General features: G+C 40.6%; 5 protein-coding genes and 1 non-coding gene across 6 annotated transcripts; 3 read left to right on the top strand and 3 right to left on the bottom strand.

The window, feature by feature from the left end:
- Positions 1 to 3,099: 3,099 nt before the first annotated feature.
- On the bottom strand, positions 3,100 to 4,761 carry J056_002968 (Metacaspase-1; the record flags this gene model as incomplete). The annotated part of the gene is made up of 7 exons (XM_009268272.1): positions 3,100 to 3,581; positions 3,624 to 3,678; positions 3,722 to 3,985; positions 4,031 to 4,084; positions 4,135 to 4,450; positions 4,497 to 4,517; positions 4,580 to 4,761. The coding sequence occupies 7 exons, from the start codon at positions 4,759 to 4,761 to the stop codon at positions 3,100 to 3,102; spliced, it is 1,374 nt and encodes a 457-aa protein (XP_009266547.1).
- Positions 4,762 to 6,601: 1,840 nt separating this feature from the next.
- Positions 6,602 to 7,080, top strand: J056_002967 (uncharacterized protein; the record flags this gene model as incomplete). Its single annotated transcript, XM_009268271.1, has 2 exons — positions 6,602 to 6,682; positions 6,742 to 7,080. The coding sequence occupies 2 exons, from the start codon at positions 6,602 to 6,604 to the stop codon at positions 7,078 to 7,080; spliced, it is 420 nt and encodes a 139-aa protein (XP_009266546.1).
- A 1,064-nt stretch (positions 7,081 to 8,144) lies between these two features.
- Positions 8,145 to 9,096, bottom strand: J056_002966 (Rhamnolipids biosynthesis 3-oxoacyl- reductase; the record flags this gene model as incomplete). Its single annotated transcript, XM_009268270.1, has 2 exons — positions 8,145 to 8,170; positions 8,232 to 9,096. 2 exons carry the CDS (start codon positions 9,094 to 9,096, stop codon positions 8,145 to 8,147), a joined length of 891 nt encoding a protein of 296 aa, XP_009266545.1.
- Positions 9,097 to 10,453: 1,357 nt separating this feature from the next.
- Positions 10,454 to 11,736, top strand: J056_002965 (uncharacterized protein; the record flags this gene model as incomplete). The annotated part of the gene is made up of 3 exons (XM_009268269.1): positions 10,454 to 10,664; positions 11,149 to 11,570; positions 11,617 to 11,736. The coding sequence occupies 3 exons, from the start codon at positions 10,454 to 10,456 to the stop codon at positions 11,734 to 11,736; spliced, it is 753 nt and encodes a 250-aa protein (XP_009266544.1).
- Positions 11,737 to 17,455: 5,719 nt separating this feature from the next.
- Positions 17,456 to 17,542, bottom strand: J056_004961. The gene has a single exon. It is a non-coding gene; the product is annotated as a tRNA-Ile (tRNA).
- A 373-nt stretch (positions 17,543 to 17,915) lies between these two features.
- J056_002964 (uncharacterized protein) lies at positions 17,916 to 18,825 on the top strand (the record flags this gene model as incomplete). Its single annotated transcript, XM_009268268.1, has 2 exons — positions 17,916 to 18,329; positions 18,382 to 18,825. 2 exons carry the CDS (start codon positions 17,916 to 17,918, stop codon positions 18,823 to 18,825), a joined length of 858 nt encoding a protein of 285 aa, XP_009266543.1.
- Between the last annotated feature and the right edge of the window lie 603 nt (positions 18,826 to 19,428).

The raw sequence follows: 19,428 nt of genomic DNA, 5'->3' as shown, positions 1-19,428 counted from the left end.
ATTTACCGAACCAACTCGTACCCGTATTAAATGTCCAATATGCAATAACCTGATTATTCTACGAGCCTTCCACAATCACAAAAAGAAGCATTACAACAAAGTATACACAATAAGCTTACTTAAGTTCTTCAACGCTTGTGAATTAGTTTCCTAATATAGTACCTTCGCAGCAAAAGTACTTTTCTAAAAGTATATCTACTAAAAAGTTATCGTATTTAATTATTAAATCGAATGCGTTTGTACTTTCTCATTACAAGAATAGACATTCTCAGATAGCTCATCTGTCTGCCGCCACTGATCCTCTTTCCATCTAAGTAATATCCATGGAGATTACACAGAGTCGCAATCAAAGCGTTACCAGTAAAAACATCCCAGCTTCTCTTACTTGTCAGCATCACGAAATGTGACATTGACGCGTATCACTATCATCCCAGCGGTGTTCTTAGAGTTTAACTTTTTCTTTTGATTTCCTAACCACCTACATCCAGCAAGAGCTTCATGTTGTAATAAAAATAAGAGGATAAAAAGATCAATCGGTAGATAATTAAGTCTCCTCCACACTGGCGACGTTCTCGAACAAGTCGCCATTCAATGCATTCAAGTCTTGCAATTGAGGGTTTGTAAATGGGATCGTTTCATATCATAACTAATAGCCCAGACGAGTGCAGCACACCCCAACTAACTTTAAATTTGTCAAGTACGATGATCTCGTCGGTGTCAACTGCACTCCAATCTCCCTCATTTGAAAGGCTGTCTGTCATTCTTTGTATCACTTTAATTTAGACAGTACTTGAAAAGCTCGACCGACTTTGATGTTTCACTATCTCATCCATGCAAATAAGTGCAAACTGAAAGACACTCACGACTACACCGCATCTATCATAATGCATGACCTAAATAAGTATTAAATAAAACGAGGCCATTATCAACGCTCAGAACGTTTTGGTCAACCTTTTCATCCGTTGAGTTGATGTCATAACAAAGTAGTGAGACAGTGTTAGTGTCATTGATAGTCAGATTTTGATCGTGTTAGGTTATAGAAAAATAAAGTTGCTTAGTCGCAACTTAAGAAAAATTAACAGAAGGTTTGTTTCTTGGCTCTAATGAGCTATCCAAGGTTTATCAGCATAAGCGGGTACTTTAAAAAGATACGTAGGCAAGAGTATATAGGGATGGTAAGGCACCGAGATGGTTTGTTAAAAAGCTTAAAAAATCAACTAGATTGATTAATTGAGACTAGACAAGTAAGATTATCGATCTTGGTGGTTGCGTATAGACTGTGGGCGTGACTCAACTTAAACAGCAGTATTAGCACAGAAAGTGAATAGGCGATAATCACCGAGCTGTAGTAGTTTTGCTATAATATTCTACCTATCTGTGTCACATGTTATATTGTCGTAGTGTCGAGACGCTCGACTTCAGTCAAAAATTACGCGTCACCATCAGAGATTCAATCATTTAGTGATATAATGGTAAATTAGTTCTGAGAGGGGAAAGTACGTTGGTAGATCCGTATAATGTGTCGAATACCGGCTTTGATTCAGGCTTAGAACGTCATTTGAAGATAGCTATTTGATTCAATAGCCACAAATAGAGCTCAATACACGGATGGTAGCGCCTTATTTTTCAAATCACAATCATCAATATATTGTCTCCAATGGCTAAGACGCTATGATATGGATAATTTAGAAGAGCTATGCATTTGCATTTGAGCATAAACACTGTAGAGGAGGTATCCCACGTTTAGCTTAAGCTTAGGAAAAGCTAGAACGTAAGAAACATCTAGAGCAATTTGAGTGGGCGCCTCTAGTGAGGACGGGTCAGACTAGACATTCTCTCAAATCTTTTGATTTGAGTACAATAGAAGTCTTTGGCGACTTCTTTGGGTGAATAGCTTAGATCTTCAGGTCTTTATTATAAAAAAAAAGGTACGCGCCACCTTCACCGCACCCAAACCCAAAATATTAGGCGGGCGTGTTAAATGAAGCCTGCAGATGTTTAACTGAAAGTATCGCTCTGTTTTAATGTTGTCTATGCGCCTAGGGTGGCCACAACGCGCAAGTATGTGAGGGTAGGTGGAAGGCCTTTGCGGGGGTATTTGGGGTGAAAACTACTGTAAAGTTTAAATTATCTAGCCGCTATTGTTGGGCTTATTTTTGCGGCCTGGCCCAATCAAATTCATCGACGATGGGTCCAAGGGATTCTTGACAAGACAAGTTGCACATATTACTTTGCATCCAGCTAGGAGTCGACTGTTTGGCTTTTGCAGTGCGTTTTGACGTATCAAAACTATTTTCGCGCTAAAGGACCAAACTCGAGACGCGTTAGACGATTTCCTAGAACTTCAAATGCAAATTTTTAGTATCAAGGCAACGGGTGTAGCTGGAAGGTATATCAATGGTTAGGCAGATTCAACGCCTTTGAAAAGCCCATGTTCTTAGCTTTGCTGCCCTCCTCCACCCCGAAAGATCGGATATTTCCAGAATTTTAATTATTTTGATCTGATCTCGCGCGTCGATTCTCCGATTCTATTCACTAGCGCACAATCGCGAGTATAAAAGGCAGCATACCTTCTGCACCTATACTCATCATCTTTTTGTTTATTTCATCCTGGTACGATTGCTTCAACAAAAACCACAACCCAGATGGTTAGGTTTAGGTTTAGTTTAGGTTAGTCCATGCTCTTAATAGATGCTTTGTGTAGATTAAAAACTCAATGAAGAAGTTTACAGAATTCATGCATTTAATGGATGCTTAATTTACACTTTATGACAAACCTTGCTCCCATTTTTCAAATGAATTTTTCAAATGTATGTTTTCATTTTTAAGAGAAGATTTTGGCTATCTTGAAGAGTAAAAGCTGACACGTAGATCCTAGGAGTAGGGCTTTTTTCAAAGTTTCCTTGAAAAATTTCTAATGATAAGCTTGCAGATTTACTACTGCTAATGAAGGTGATGGTATTTTGGAAAGAAGTATGTTGTGAAAATACAAAGCACAAGCTAGTTTCAATGCTTGTTGTTTTTAGCTTTCATTGAGTTTATTTTCTATCCACTGCTTAGATTGATGGCTGATCAGCATAGTCAATAGAACAATTGGATTCAGCACACGAAAGCGAGATCCATGTCAAGCTCATGACTGCTACTGAGTTGAGGCCGTTGGCTGTATGTACCTCTCATGTGATCACGGATAGTATTTAAAAGATCGATGAAAGAGAGATCATCGTCACGATTTTTGTAGAGGATTGATAGAAAAGCATAGCTCATAGCGCCACTCTGACCAGCGTCTGCAGCTGTCTCTGAATCCTTGGAAGCTGCGAACATAATTACATCCGCTGGACTGAATTTCGTCTTTTTTCGCTTCTTGTCCTCTGACCTGCCAGTGAGCAGCTTTTTGGAAAAATAATAAATATCGTGTAGAGGTAGTATCATCCCGTTAGGTAATTTGTGAGAAAACAGTTCACCGGCTGCCATTTTCAAGACGTCCGGCTCTTTGACCTCACCATTACTGTCGTACATGAACGGCAGATCAAGCGCTGTACCACTATGGCAAGAGTCAAATAGCGCAGTGAGTCTACAGCCAGCTTCTATTGTCAGCGAAAATTATCACCCAACGGTGTACCTACCAGGCAGTGGCTGTACTAGCTTCTCATGCATTGTGTCATCGATTATATGACCAGCCTTAATGGATGTCAGTAGTACTTTTTTGAAACACATGAACAACCTTTTGAAAGTCCACAGGAAAGATAGTTTCATCAAAACCATCGATTTCATCACCGCTCAAGTCTTTTGTGCGTCCACCATGTCCACTATAGTGAAAAAACAGTGCGTCGTTAAGCTTAGCACCCTGCACCAGCCAATCCATGGCTCTAAAGAGGTTTCTCTTTGTTGGCTGCATATTCTGACCCATCTCACTCGAATCCTTGAGAAGCATAATGTTTTGAGGCTTATATCCGCATCTCTTGATCAAAAATCTTCGTATTTTGTCCTGCAAAGAGTCTTAAAAGGGTATTGAATGCGCAAGTGCACTCACAGCGTCGTTCTGGCATCCACCTAATTCATTTTCGGTCCCTACGTAGTTGATTCCCTTAAACTTGCGTCAGATGTGTCAGCGTAATTTTTAAGACCTCAATTCACAATGCACAACGCCTTTTTTCTGCCGGTACATTCCGAATACTGATAATTTACTTTAACACCACGGCCAAAAGAGCGTGTTTCATTGGTAGGCCTCTTTCTCCGCGGTCTTTGAGGTCTTTGATTGTTCACGTGATTAGCTGGTTCCTCGAAGCGTACTTGACTCTGATATTGTGGGGGTTGTCTTTGTGGTGGTACATTTTGTTGTTGATACTGAGGTTGTGATTTAATATATTGAGGCTGTGGTTGTGGTTGGAGAAGTTGCTGCGATTGTGGTTGGAGAAGTTGCTGCGATTGTTGCAGTTGTGGAATTGGAGTGCTACATTTCGTTAGGCGTAAATTGCACCGTTATAATTCGTATCCACCTTCTATAATAAGGGCCATTGCTTGCCAAGATGTTCATGCAGTGATGTCAGGAGCCTATCTACGCTATCAAAACACTACTTACTCTGGCTCGGGTGGGTGCAGAGAGGTTTGGAACAATCTGCTTGATTTGCTTAATTCTGGCTGTACTCTCAACCCGTAGTCTTGAGGATGAGGAGGCGGTGCTATTGAGTTGCCGGGTGTTGGAAAGCGATAGTAGTCGCGGTAGAGTAGCTGGTTTTCAAATCCATTTTGATGATTATACATTTGACTTAGCTTTATCGATATCTATCAATCAAGAGAAATCAAAATTGCGCATTTATATTTAGACCTTGGCAGCTTTCTATATATAATTACATCGGTCTGCATCAAGGGAATCTCGTATGAATGAGATGGCTATGTAGAGGTTTTTTTTATTAATTGTCAGAGCTTCTAAGCCGGTGAAATCAATTGCGTCTTGGCTTATTTGACCGCAGGCCGAACGCATTAGAGTACTCATGAATGCAAGGATCCGCTCTGTAAGACATGTGATTCTTCACCTAAATTACACGCGATTCTATACCTACGTTACACTAATTGATTACAAAATTCAATTTGGTAAACTTCTTTAAGGCACGTGAATGTCGTAAGTTCCTGAGTTAAGTGTAATTACTTGGCAGGTATAGCACATACTATTTAAATATTATCTCAAGCTTGAGGGATTCCTTAAATTCAACTTAAACATCGAATCAAAAAATTAAATTGTCTCCATAACAGCCCCTCTTCACGAACCATTTCATCACGAAAGTTGGAATATCGAAAAGAAACGATAGAATGCTTATTGATTGATGTTTCTTAGAGTAATTAATACTTCTTCTGGCTTTGAACTTGAGTCGTCATGAAAATCGCGGTTAAATCTATCGCCAAATGTATCTGACTTGCTGTGTTCAAAGATGAAAGTAGCCACCTTGTGAGTTTACATATCTTTTCGGCAGATTTCAAACAAGTCCATGTTGATCCCCCTAACTGTTCATAAATTAGTTCTTCCAAATACTGAAGTGAAATAGTTTTCAATGTCGTTTCAAGTTGACTGCTACGGCTCCACAAGGCAGATGAACCAAATTTTCAACACATCCACCTCTTCTTATTAGATTAAATAGTAATGGTTCAACGATTTGTTGAGAAGTTAAAAAGTCAAAGTAGTGCAAATAAAACGTCAATATACCTAAATTGTTTAAATATGAGACCTTACAGTGCAAGGTCTTTGAATGAGACCCCATCAAATGCAAGGCGTTATTAATCCTAGCCGAATATATCTTAAGAGTCTCCAGCTTTGGTTGCAAGTATGACATTAACTCTTTAAGGCCAGCATCACGGAGGGATTATCTCCGTTTGTTGTCAAATGCGATCTTCCAGTTTTTAGCAGGTTTGGAAAGTTTATCATGGTCATTTAACTCGCGAACTTATTAACGCTTTGACAGAGGTAGGCACCACTGCATGAGAATGATAGGGACTGAGGTATGCGACGTTGTCATCTTCAAATACCTATGACACTCAAAATTTACTTCTATTTCTTCTTGAACCTTTTTTATCGCAGCGTCTGCCCTCTATCTAAGTGCATCGGCAGCCATGCTGCAATGATGACACGTCGATCTTTAATTCCCTTCGGCATAAAAAGCTACTTTTCTCTAAAGTCCTTCCTAAAATATCGCCTTCGTATGTATCTATCCTCACATAGCAAGCTATCAACAATCAGATGCCAAGGTTTGTACAGCCTTGATAACGAAGTATGCTAAATAATTGATACTTTGATATGAAAATTCAATAAAGTTCAGTTACTTCCACTGGGTTATCTCCCTCATTATTATCTTTTTCGCCGGATTCACAAACATTACCCGAAGATCAAAGCAAAGGGAGAAAAGCAGGAAAAGCGCCTGCATAATCTATGGAATCCTATAAAAAATGTGATAATTGATAAGCTGATTTTGATTTCTAAACCATTTTCCATTTATGTTTCGATGAAATTGACTAAAAATCGAATGTCGAATGCCTTTCTCGACGCGTTTGCATCCCATAACTCAAACGCTTAACAAGGACCAATTGCAACATGATACTTGCAACCAAAATTATGCCAAAAGCAATCGTTTTCCCTGCATCAAATGATGCTCGCAAGAAGGACAAGACCTCTAGAACGAGACAAAGCGCGCGTGTAAGCGTCTCTTTGCAGCTTTTGTAAATAGCAGCCAGCTAATCATGCGTTATCTATAGGCATCGAAGACACAACTACGGCAATTTTTAAAGGGTTTCCCTGATCTCGCTGTTGGTACCCCTAAAAGAAGCAACTCAATTAGCGAGACTTTATGGAGTTCTGAAGATTCTGAAACAGATATACGTGCTTCCTCTAGCAAAATAAAGGGTAATTCCCCGATGAAAACGAGAAGCGCTCGAAAGCGCTTCGAAGATCAAAACCGAATTATGATCATCCTGGCGAATGCTTCTTTGTTGATGCAGCCACTGAAAATGCCGTTCATCACAATGCCAAAGACGTATGGCCAGATGCACTCTACATTCGGCAGCCCAACATATAAGCCTGAAATTCCCATGTAGGTCCGGATAGTTCGCGTAAACTTAGTGCAACGGCCTCTTCTCTCTTGATTGAGCAAAAAGATAATGTGCAGGAATCTATTGACCGTAGTCATGCTAGCCCCCTTGCAACTAACAGACTCTCAATTTCATCAGGAAGACGAATATGAACCCTTCGCGCCAAGCCCTCAAAGTGACACTTCCTCGGTTTTAATGAATACGGATACTATCTCCGTCAAGTTAATCGATTAATCAGTGGCAAGCGAATAGAATGACCTATCTGGCCTTTTTGAAGAAGGCAGTGTAGATACTTAAATATAGTGTACAATCGATTGAACATTATCACACTCCTTTGCTTGATGGACATTTTTAACGATCCAGCACAACTAAGCGAGTAATAAGACGAAATCGAAGTTTAATAAGTTGAATAAGTTTAATGTGACTATCCCTCTTGGTGGCAGTGATGGTGACGGAGAGAGGAACGAAGAAGGCAGCATTAACCAAGAAGGCTAGTCGGTTAGTCAACTAGTCGGCTTAGCAGCTTTATCAGAGTTATGAATCTCAATTCATCGCAGACTCATCACCGTTCTTCGCTGATCGCTGATCGTTGATCGCGGAATCTTTGATGACGAATGCGCTTCGTGAGTCGAGACGAGAGATGAATATCGCAATCGCACTCAGCGGAGAACATAAAACATCTTCAGAGTCACAGCTTAATCAACGAAAAGTGAGGATGTAGAGCTCTATAGTAGGTGATGTCATCTGGTGAGATATGCAAACACGTGCTGTATGAGTTGCCACATGAATCCATTTAATATACTTAAAAATGTCGTTCATTTTTACTGATTGAAATACTCATTGTGACATATTTACTGACAATTTTTCCCAATTCATTCCTTGGATTGACTTTCTAATCAAGCTATGGTCATTGACTTGTCCCTCATAAAATGACTTAGCACCAAGGTGAAATGTTTCACTCTGGTACTCTGGGCCAATGGCCGAATCACAGACAATAATCCAGCTGCGCCAACGTCATTAATTACATCATTCATTATATCATTCAACAGCAAAAACCATCTCACCCAAAATTATTGGCCATGATTGACTTGGTATCCTGTAAGGGGAATGAGTACTTTTCAGCTAACATATGACGTCATTAATGCCGCCACACTCACCTCCATCGACGATTATGCTTTGGGCGTTGACGTACTGGTCGAGGATCAAAAAGAGAGCTGCTTGTGCCATATCTTTATCATCTCCAACGCGGCCACTTGGGAGGCTCTTGTACTTGTCGTTTTCGATTTTCGATTTCTGATTGGCGGACGATCCACCTGCAGTCATTTCAGAGCCAAAAACCCCTGGCGCTACAGCGTTAACTCTGATCTTGAAGCCATTAAGATTGAGCTCGTTTGCAAGTGATTTTGTGAGGTAGTTTGCTGCCGCCTTGCTGCAGTTGTAAGCCGGATGATGTTGTGTTATCTTGACGGAGCCAGAGATAGACGTAACGTTTAGAATGGTAGCTGACCATCCTTTCTGTGTCTCACTGGACTTGTTAAGCAGTGGCAAAAACGCAGCAGACACGAAATACGCAGAACTAACGTTGGTACGCATTACTTCCTCCCAGTTCTCGAATGTGTCACTGTTGAAAAGGTTGTTGCTTAATTCTTCGACCGAGTTTGTACTGAAATTCACCTTAGAACCGGCGATTCCACTATTGTTCACTAGAATGTCGAGTCTATCCTCGTGCTTCGAATACTCCTCGACGAGACTCTTGATGCTTTCCTTGCTCGTGACGTCCCCTTGCAAGGCAGTTATCTTTCCACTAATATCGCCCTTGTTGTACGTCTCCGCGACCAGTCTCACTTTCTCTGACCTCGAGAAGATGTACACGTGCGCACCATTGACGGCCAACGCTTGTGAAATCATTAGTCCTATGCCGCTGCCACCGCCAGACACTAACGCGAGCTTGCCTTTGGTGGAGAAGAGGTTGTCGAGTCTAAACTCAGAGTTGTTGTTAGATGCTTGATCGTTAGATGCCATGAATGTGAGTGTGTTGAGTGTAAAAAAGAAGATTGTGTCTTCTTATCCACTCGATTTAATTACGCAACTGCTTCCCACGTCAAAATGGATGACAATGTGGTAATTCATTCAGACGATTATGGTAATCCATTCAAATGATTGGACTGAGTCAATTACCTAGGTTAATTAAACACTCTCCAAGAGATTCGTAAACTGTTTGGGCTCCGCAATAGCAACACCCCACTGCTTGAGCTTGTTTTGTAAGAGTCTCAATCTCAGCATCAGTTACCTTGCTCTTTAGGTAATCGTCTGGATTGTTCTAAGTATATCAATACAATTCCCTTGTCTTGACAATAGATGGTAATTACTTTAACCAATTGAGACCAAGCAATGTACGTGGCAGAGACAGCCCGTGCCGTCGTTCCTTATCAGATGATTACACAAGGAATGACCGGCGAACGGTTGAAACGCTTAGAATTTTTTGTTCAACTTGCTGCGCTCAAATTTGACGTCTGATTTTGTCCATCCACATCAATTTACTCATAGATAACTCACTTTCGTCATGTGCTGCTCGTCAACCGTGCCTAGAAAATCTGTTTGGTGAATCAAACAACATACGAATCACGTGAAACGATTATGGTGAAACTTGGAAATTTTCAACCAAACAAAATCGCTCCATTCCAAACTTTTACTTCTTTATCGTGGCCTTAAAAAGAGCAGAGTAGTGGGTACTTTGGATAAGTATTAAACCATTACTTATGCAGCACACAGATCTTGGAGCTTTTTTTGTGCTTGAGTTTTTAAAAGACATTACGAAGCAGCTGGGCTGGCAATGCCCTATAAAACGGTCGCTGGAATGAATCCTAGCATCTCAAGGAATGGTATTGTAATGTCATGGAGATCTGACGTTCCAAGCAATCATGAAAAATTTTTGATGGGGCAATAGTTTTTTATTGGCTTTTGTAACCCAGGGCTTGCCCTATAATCGTTCAGAGGTACTGGTGAGGATCCAGGTATCAATGCAGGGCGTTCGTTTAATCGCTTACACCTATAAAAAGACCATCCATGAGTTTTACTGGCATAATAAGCGAGACGCTCGACAAATTTCCTAATGGTGTTAATTATGACTTGCTTTAACCAGCTGAAATAAACCAAAACACCACTCTGGCTGTTCACGACATTATCGACAATATAAATGAGGGTTTAAAGTTATTTCCAGCACAAGTATACGCAATTTTGGGCTTCTCTCAGGAAGCTACAGCTGTCCTGAACCCTCAACAGCGAGAAACTCAATAACTCCCCCAAAAATGTGATTGAAGCCGTCATTCTAGTTGGCAACCCATACCACCCAGCGACGCAAGACTCTAACGTTCACGGAATGGGCTTAGATAATGTAGTCGGGGAGGCCAGCACGCTTTCTAGAAAGCCGATCCCTGAAGTTTTCGATGAGAGTGGAATAGCTCAGGACTACTGCTACCCGGATGACTACGTCTGCAACGACCCCACCGCATCCAAAGATGAGAGCACTGTGCATCTGAGGTATGGCTCTGACAATGACTTGCAGCACAAGGCGGCTCTGCACTTACAAAGTACTTGTCTTGATAATAAATTTTTTGCATTGTCTTGAAATAATTCAAAACACTTCTGTTGTCACTAATTACACAAACTTTATCACAAAAATGAGAAATATCAGTAAGGAGTTTACCTGTCGAAACTCAAAGAAAATTAAGCCTCCTGAAATGTCATCAGAGAAGTCCAGTGATCTTTCACCTGAACCATCTCATTATCACTAAACCAGCTGAGCATAGACGCTGCATTCATTAGAGCAGAACGCTCATACGCCATCCAATAACACGTGATCCTCAAATTCCGTTCCTCTACACGATTTATAAAGCAACCTAATCAGCATTCCAGTCCTCATCATCAACAATGATCTTCTCAGCTGTTATTTTTGCTTTCATTACTGCTGCCACTGCCTTCTGCAACGACTACGTACTCATTTCCACTCGAGGCACAGGCGAGGAGCAAGGCATGTACTATTGGATCTCCGTTACTCTTCTAACAGCCTAAAAGGTCCATCGAGGTCTTTCATCGATGTCGTCAACAATACACTCGCAAAAGTACCAAACGGCTTCGAATACGACACAGTATACCCCGCAGGAGATGACCAAAACACCACACTAGCCGTTAAAGACATCATCACCACCATTGACGACGGTCTCGAGCGATGCCCACATCAGGTTTACGTGCTTTTAGGATATTCGCAAGGAGCTACTGCCACCCTAGACACCCTCAACAGTAACAATCTGTCGGCGGAAGCTAGAGATGCCATTAAAGCCGTTATATTAGTTGGAAATCCATACAGAAAGCCAAACCAGGATTCAAACGCAGGGGGATTTGGGAGTGATGATGCTAAAGGCATTGGGGCTGCTAACGAAAAAAGTATTCCTGAAAATTTCGATGACAGCGGCAAGGTTCTTGATTTCTGCCTAGGAGTAAGTTGAAATTTCTCAGTCGTTTAGTCTCACTCAATGACAACAGGGTGACTGTATATGTAACGAGGCATGCGATGAGGACGAGATGGGACACACTGGCTACGAGAATAACAAGAATGTCATTCAACAAGCAACTCGGCATCTTGTAGACCGTCTGACGTGTTGAATTGAATCACACATTTAATTCAAGTTGTATTTCAAAGACACAGTTTATTCTTTGAATTTTAATCTCTTAGGCATGAATATTTCGCATAATAGTTGCATCCATGATTGAATAAAATTCCTTTTTATTTCATTACTCACACGCGAAGAATGAGATCGTGTAAGTGCTTACTGATTTGCTTTTTGATAATCTAAACAGTCCAACGCACAACCACAAACATGACACGGTGCGTTCGGTTAAGAGTGTGTGTAACAATGGGTTTTGAGGTTAAATTTCGCCATGATCGGAATGTAAGAGTAATTCAACAATTCAAGCACATTTCACGTCTTATGGACAGCACTTGCCTCGTACAAAAAATCTCATTTCTTTTGAGGATGACATTTCTTTTGAAGATAATCAGAACTGAGCTCTATAGCATTGACCTGTTGGTGTCACTCTCATTCCTAGCATCGCTGGCCAAATATCTCCACAACATGACATCACTAATCCAATCGAAACTTTGACAAGAGTCTGTAATTTGAGGTCGAGAGTCACGGGGAGATAAATAAGAGCGCACTTCTTTCACCCTGCGGGTGGTCGATCCACGATGAAGTCTGAATATTTTGTCAAGACGATACATGATCAACGTGCATCCATCGATACTATGACGATTGAAGGAGATAGTAATTCTACTGTGAGGCTCTTTTCGCAATTTTCTGGTGATTTCCGATCCTCGAATTTTCACGGTTACGCTAAAACACCGAGTTATTTTGGGTACGCGGGTTAATAGAGCTGGTGCGCTTCCGAGCATTAGTTCTTATTCGAGTATAATGTTGATATTGGTTATTTTCCTTCTTAATTTGGCTCTGGTCATTACGTGTCTTCTACATATGAAGATTTTTTGTGAGATAAGATCATCCGCGCCACGCGTAATGCACTAAAGTGAATTGATAAGGTTGAATCGGTAGCGAAAACACTTCGTCGTGTGGCAATGCCCTGTATTTTCTCTATGACAAAATTCACTTACGATGACGTTTAGTGCGATTCATTGCGTTCTTGCTTAAATCGGTGCAGCATCTTTCTTAACGACATCGCTTTTTCTTTCAAGTTCAATGACTTTCAATCGTCCGATTAATAAAGGAGAAAAATGTTAACGTTCAACAATTTAGTCTACAATACTTCAAAAGGTATGGCTGTGATATAATGAACAACCTTTGAGAAATGTTGGATGTGACGCTAATTTAATTTTACAAAGAGGTGTGCAGATTTGAAGCGCTGAAATGCGTATCTGGAATAAAACATTGTTTTCGCTCTAAATTACTCCAAGGGTGGTGGAATATTCGCGTCGTAAATCCCTTCACGAATCCGATTGATACGTTTTAAGATTGAGGTATTTCAAATGATTCGACTTTGAAAGCTTTTTAGGGTTTAAAAAAGCACTGTATAGTTTCGAGGATCCTGAATAAAGTCATTTTCCTCAAGAAGCTTGGTAAACTTCCGATTTTCGCGACAGGCATGCCAGGAGCTTCAATCTCCAACCCTTGCAGGGATTCCACTGTCTCTGTGTCAGTAAATTTACTCCAAACTTGTATAGTTTCAGAGCTTTGAGGTTAAATGAATTTCTCCAAAAGGTATCGATCCAGTTGTTTGACTTGAGGCTTTCAAATCCGAATACTCAATGCTGGGAAGGTAGCTTGCGATAGTTACATCTTCAACAAAAATCAAATAGTAGGTAAGTTTCTTGAGGGCTTTAAAGATTGTTCGATTAGACATGTTGGTAAATGTAACGTAATCAATATTGAGGTGTTTCAACTTGTCTCAGGTTAGGTTTAGGTGATTTCTTCAAGTCAAGCCCAGTCCCTTTGTTTTCAAGTGCTCAGCTTTATCATTCGATTGTAAAAAGCTAAGGGAACAAATATATAGGTAAAACGTTTGGGGATAAGTTGAGAAAAATGAACATCTATCATTTAAATATTGCGCGAACGTTTTACAAACACTGGATGATTGTATCTTGACGATGATAGTGCCCCAACCATTTAAATTCGGCATCCTATTTGTTATTACCACTTGGCAGGTTGGACATATCGAATTGTGTCATTTGTGAGAGATGGTGGTTATGAATCATGTGACGAATTTGAAGAAGCTAGCTACATCCTTATTTCAAGCGTTACAGCAAAAACTAAATATTATTTGATTAGTTTGGGTTCAAGTTGGGTTCGAGGATATAAACCCCACTTTTGTCTCCACTGTCTCCGATTAAAACACTTGTCTAGAAGGGTTCATGCGAGAAATATGCTTTATTTAACCGATATGTATAAGGTGTAGAGGTTTAGTGTATCTGCAACGATTTGTTTTGTGCTATGTGCTATGTTTACTCGTTGTTTCGTATGTTTAAAAGTCTTTCAAGGCACCCAGCGCGTCTCAAATGCTAATGAGACACCTTGGGCAAGACAGCGTAGGCCTTAACCATGTCGAGGATAACGGCACGTAAATTCACACTATTCAGCAATATATTTCACCATAATCATTTAGCCATAGATTCTTAAGTTTCTTGAGACCTTCAGCACCCTATAGCAGTCCGAATGAGTTAGAGATAACATTTGTCATCTATGGCGCAATATACATCTGTTCAAATAGAGAATATATTCTCTGCACTAAACACTCTTTTTTTTTTTAAAAAAAAAACACATACACAACCTGTGTACTGAAATGAGGATGGAATTAAAGTCATTAGAGGCAAGTACGTTCGCACGATCAGAGTGTCTGTCGGTCGCGTAGATGTAGCCGGAGACAAGGATGTGCTCACCGAAATGACCCGCAGTTATCACCGCAACCACCAAAGACACCATTAGCGTCCTTGCCAAGTCTATCCAAGTCTATCAAACACTTTTATCAATTCAAGTCTCTTAGCATTTAACGTTTAAGAAGAGCAGCGACAACTCCTTGTTATCGAAATCACCACCTGGGTTAATGGTAACGATGACTTGGAATCTATCTGAGGCTGTGACTTGCAGCTGCTAAACATACTTACCACCCCTATCAGCTAAAATTAACGAGCGGAATGGCTACAGAAAAGGTTTCAATCGCTTCACCTTAATCTAAAACGATATCTCAACCATCAAGAGCAGATAGCCATGACGCATTGCCTCAAGTAAAGAACCATCGTGTCGTTCGAAAAGCGCGGTAACATGCATAATCTTTGTCTAAACAGTCTTGATAGCCTCTAACTTACCTTGAGGCATTTTCTGACTTTGTGCCTCGTTCAGGGCAATGCTAACATCATCGATATCTCCACCAACAGTACCACCAAGCACTTACCTCATTGACCTCAGAATTAGCTAGAATTGTATCGATCCTCTTTTAGTAATAGGACGCTGACCTCAGAATGTGGGCAGTCACGATATTCTCCTGGCAAGACATATCGCGAAGATGCTGGTTAAGAGAGTTGACGAGCACTTGACAGACCGATGTATAATCGGTACCTGTTTCACCAATAAAGTCATCGCAAGACTTCCCTGGACCGCCCGGAGCTTCGAACAGATCTTTGCAAAAAGCTAGCACCAGTGAAGAATACCAAGTTTGCGATGAGACCATTTGCGCTCGTATCAAAAGATCTCTGGTCGACAGTTTGGTTAGAGAGGAATTTGGAGATTAAGTAGCGCGAATCATCAACGTAGTTTTAGAGAAAGGTAAGCTCGAAGATAAACGTATCTCAGCTCTTGGACTGCTCTAGATGAAGGAAACTAGGGAGACAAACCGCAAACTGCAGAGAAGCGCCTTTTTTCATTCACAAGAAGTGCCTCAAAATGCCCTAAGCTGCTGACCGAAGTATGCGTCATACGTTCTACTTCTGGTATGTTTATTTCCCCAAAACATATTTGACTCTGTCAGGGAACCTGTACAAAATCACTTCCAACCTTTTTGAGAGAAAGCAACATGAAAGAAGCCAGACGTGCTCGTAATAGCTGACAGGAAAGATGTTAGCAAATATGCTTCACTCCTGGCCGAATTTGATCAAGATAGATTGTCAGAACGGAAAGGCATCATTGAGATTCTTGAACTTTCCATTCTCAGATCTGATGCCCCAACCTTTGTTCTAAAGGCCTTGCCAGGCGGTCCTACTTCTCAGTTCAGCCTCGAGAAGTAATCATAAATTTCTTTTTTCTTTAAATGTTAATATCACGCATTTATACTGTAATTTTTGGCTGAAATAAAAATCCCTTACAATCATTTTAAACAGATTCAGTTATTATTGCAGGCGTTGATTTTCTACGGCTGCCACGGCTGTTAAGACTGGCTATCAGAGGAGTTGAAGCTCCAAAAATAAAATTCTTGGCATCAGCTGCAAAACGAATGCCCACGTTAGCTCTGTTTTACGCTTGTGCTCATCGGTAATGAAGCTTCTGGATGGCCTACCTGTACGCTGAACGTGACGATTTAGGAAGAATAGGATGATGATCACGGTGGTGTTCAGACTTTTGACTGTTTAGCGCGCGTATGAATCCTGGTGTTCGTCGTGTTGCCTCTGCTTTTGATACTGCAACTGGATTTTGATTGAGTCCGCGATACAGTGTGTGATTGGAAGTTGTGGGACTTGAGTAAATAATTTGCCTTTGTTCCTACTTATTTTCCTAATTATAGAATCGTGATGATGGATTGTTGCTATTTCCTTATGACTGTCTGTCATCCGCTTTGGATATCTTTTCCTCGTAAGAATGGCAGTCGCAGGGAATTTTGGAACTAAGTCCATTGGATCATTGAAACGGGAGTGGGTAGGTACTGTATTTATCCCGCGCTTCAGTTTGTTTCTTAACACGACCAATTTTGTGACTTTGTAACTAAGCACGTATATACACACTGTATCTCCTGTATTATCCAAGTGCGTAATTTTCGATATTGATTTCAAGCGTCTTGGTGTTGAGCAGCTTCTGTAACCTCGAAGGTTATTATGAAGTGGTGAGTGCCAAGAGCCAAGATATCTTTAAGATTCATACACCAAATCCCAATACAATCGCTCTTTTTTCGTTCGTCTGTGGCATTGGTCAGCCGCTCTATGATACTAGGTGGTGGTCACAGTGCACGAGTCAGTGATACGCGAATTAATTAATTATAGAAGGCGTCTTGTATACAAAGGAATATATTTCAGAACAGCACAAGCATTCAAATCGGTGAATTGCAAGTCGTCTGGAAGCAAGATCCGGTTGAACGTGCCTATGGATGAGAATCAATCCCGGGGGAGATATGGCTTGAAATGAGCCTTACTATATTACATAAATATAAGTCAAGGGCCTTTTTCACTGAATTCGAGGACAATTGACGGTTTGTCAGCAAAGTTAACATAATTCAGCGGTAACCCAAAGGTCTCCGAAGGTGTCTAAACTAGCTGAGTCTTGTCGCACGAGAGAGAAGCCACTAAAAAACAAAGTAAGGTATCCCAATACTCACTCTGAAGACGAAGCATAGTTTGCTGTAAATTGCAATTGACAAAAGATGAACAGAGATCGATAAATCTGCTACGTCATTTTGAGATTCCCCTAATTCCCCATTTTGTAGTTTTTAATTCTATCATAGCACCCTTTCAGGAACAGCAACCTATCGAAACTTACAATTACTTTGACAAATGAGCTCAGCGACGCAAAATTGTCTAGCAGTATATCTCGGGTTTAAAAATCTCTCATTTCAGGCGCCCTTTCCGATTATATAAGGCATTTGAAATGAAACATTCAAAATAATAACAAAAAGTTGCTCCCGGAGAGGTTCGAACTCCCGACCTTCGCTATACGATAGATTTCATATAAGAGCGACATCTTAACCACTGGACCACGGGAGCTATAAGGATGTGCCCCTGCCTTTGTAGGTAATACAGCGGGCAAGATGCAGGAACAGGTAACATGACATCATGGTCGCTATGAGAACAATGAGAATAAAGAACAATGAAGATTATGCATGATTATGCACGAGGACAATGAAGATAACGAGACAATGGGAATAAAACCTAGAATTCTAAACTATTTAAACGACTACTTTTTCTTTTGATACATCTTAGACTTAATTCTTTTATTAATCTCAGCGCCTTGCTCTTTGTGTGCAGTTTCACCTCACAAAGATCAAGACGTTTACAGTTGGTAGCTTCGCCAGTTAAATAAAAGCAAGTATTTTGAGAGCAAGTATTAGCCAGTCAGGTAAAAAAGAACTGAAGAGAAATGTCAGAACATCAAGAGATAGCAGAACAAGTAGCAGGAATGGATTTGAGTAAAATCACTACACTTCACGAACAAATCAATGATGCTATCAAGCAAGCGGTAGAAAACGAGAGAGTTACCAGTAAAATCGAACAAGAAGAAAGAGAAAGAGCTTTCCAAGCATTATGGGAAGAAAAAGTAAGAGACCAAGCAAACGAAAGAAACAGCTTCGAGGCCAGATATTCGGCATTATGGGCAGAAAAAGAAAGAGACCAAGCAATTGAGAAAGCTAGACAAGAAGAAAGAGACCGAATCAAGTTAAAGAACGAAACCACCCTAAAAATTGAACCAATTAAGCCACAACCATTTGAAGGAGAATTAGACTCAATAAAGACAGTAGCATGGCTTAATCAATTAAACACTTATTTCAAAAGCGTTAGAGCCACTGAAGAAGAAAAAAGTGAATTTGCAACTAGTCTATTAACAGAACATGCCCAACTTTGGTACCTGCAATACCAAAAAAACGAACGGAGAAGATTTACCACCATGGAATGACTTCAAGGAAATCTTGTTGAAGACTTTTAGCAACCCTGCAGAGGAACGTAGTTTGATTAGACAATACATGAACTTAAAGCAAACACATTCGGTATATGAACTCATCCAGAAGCATATAAAACTACGTACAATCCTACCACATGACACACTTATGCCTGAGAATTTAGAAATTTACAACTTTGCAAGAGCACTCAAACCAAAGACAGAAGACAGTGTACTAGGAAAATACCCCAAAACACTCGAAGAAGCCTATCGTTATGCAACTGACTTCGAGGAAACATTCATACGAAGCAATCAAGGTTTACAGAGAAACCAGGGACAAAGAAATTTCGGTTATTTTGTGCCACCACCACCACCGCAACATCGAAAGTGTTAAGGTTTGGGCTTGTCTTAGCTTAGGTTATGAGGAATGGCTTTGTACACAGCTAAACAGATAGATAGAAGTGAATGTAATTCGTTAAGATACAATAGAAAAGTAGTGAGGCTTTTATATGTGTGCCGTGTGAAGTATCGGAGGCTAAGCCGGCAGGGCGGCGGTCTGAGGCTGAATTGGGAAATGTGGGAAGTAATCTGTAAGTAAAGGGGTAATGCTTAAGGCGTGGTCTCGTCACCTAACAGAAAGCAAGACGAGGTGATCCCAATGGACCTCAACGCAACGAAGGCCAACAGAATGAGTAACGTACAATGTTACGGTTGTGGAAGAACAGGACATTTTCGTCGTCAATGCCCTCATATGAGGAGAACAGGAACAATTAGAGAAACCCTGACCGGAGTAGACGTAGACACTCCGGAGGACAAGATGATCACAACACCAGTTAGAATAAATGGAGAAGAAACAAGAGGACTTGTAGATACGGGAGCAAGCTCAGATTTTGTTGACAAACAATTTGTAGACAGAAACAACGGAAAGATTTATGGACATATTGATGCTTATATTAGTCTGGCAATCGGTGAAAAAGAAGGTTAGGTTAGGTGAACA

Source organism: Wallemia ichthyophaga, assembly GCF_000400465.1.
Source record: "Wallemia ichthyophaga EXF-994 unplaced genomic scaffold scaffold3, whole genome shotgun sequence".
NCBI classification, from domain to species: Eukaryota; Fungi; Basidiomycota; class Wallemiomycetes; order Wallemiales; family Wallemiaceae; genus Wallemia; species Wallemia ichthyophaga.
This window is presented reverse-complemented; position numbering and strand designations above follow the sequence as displayed.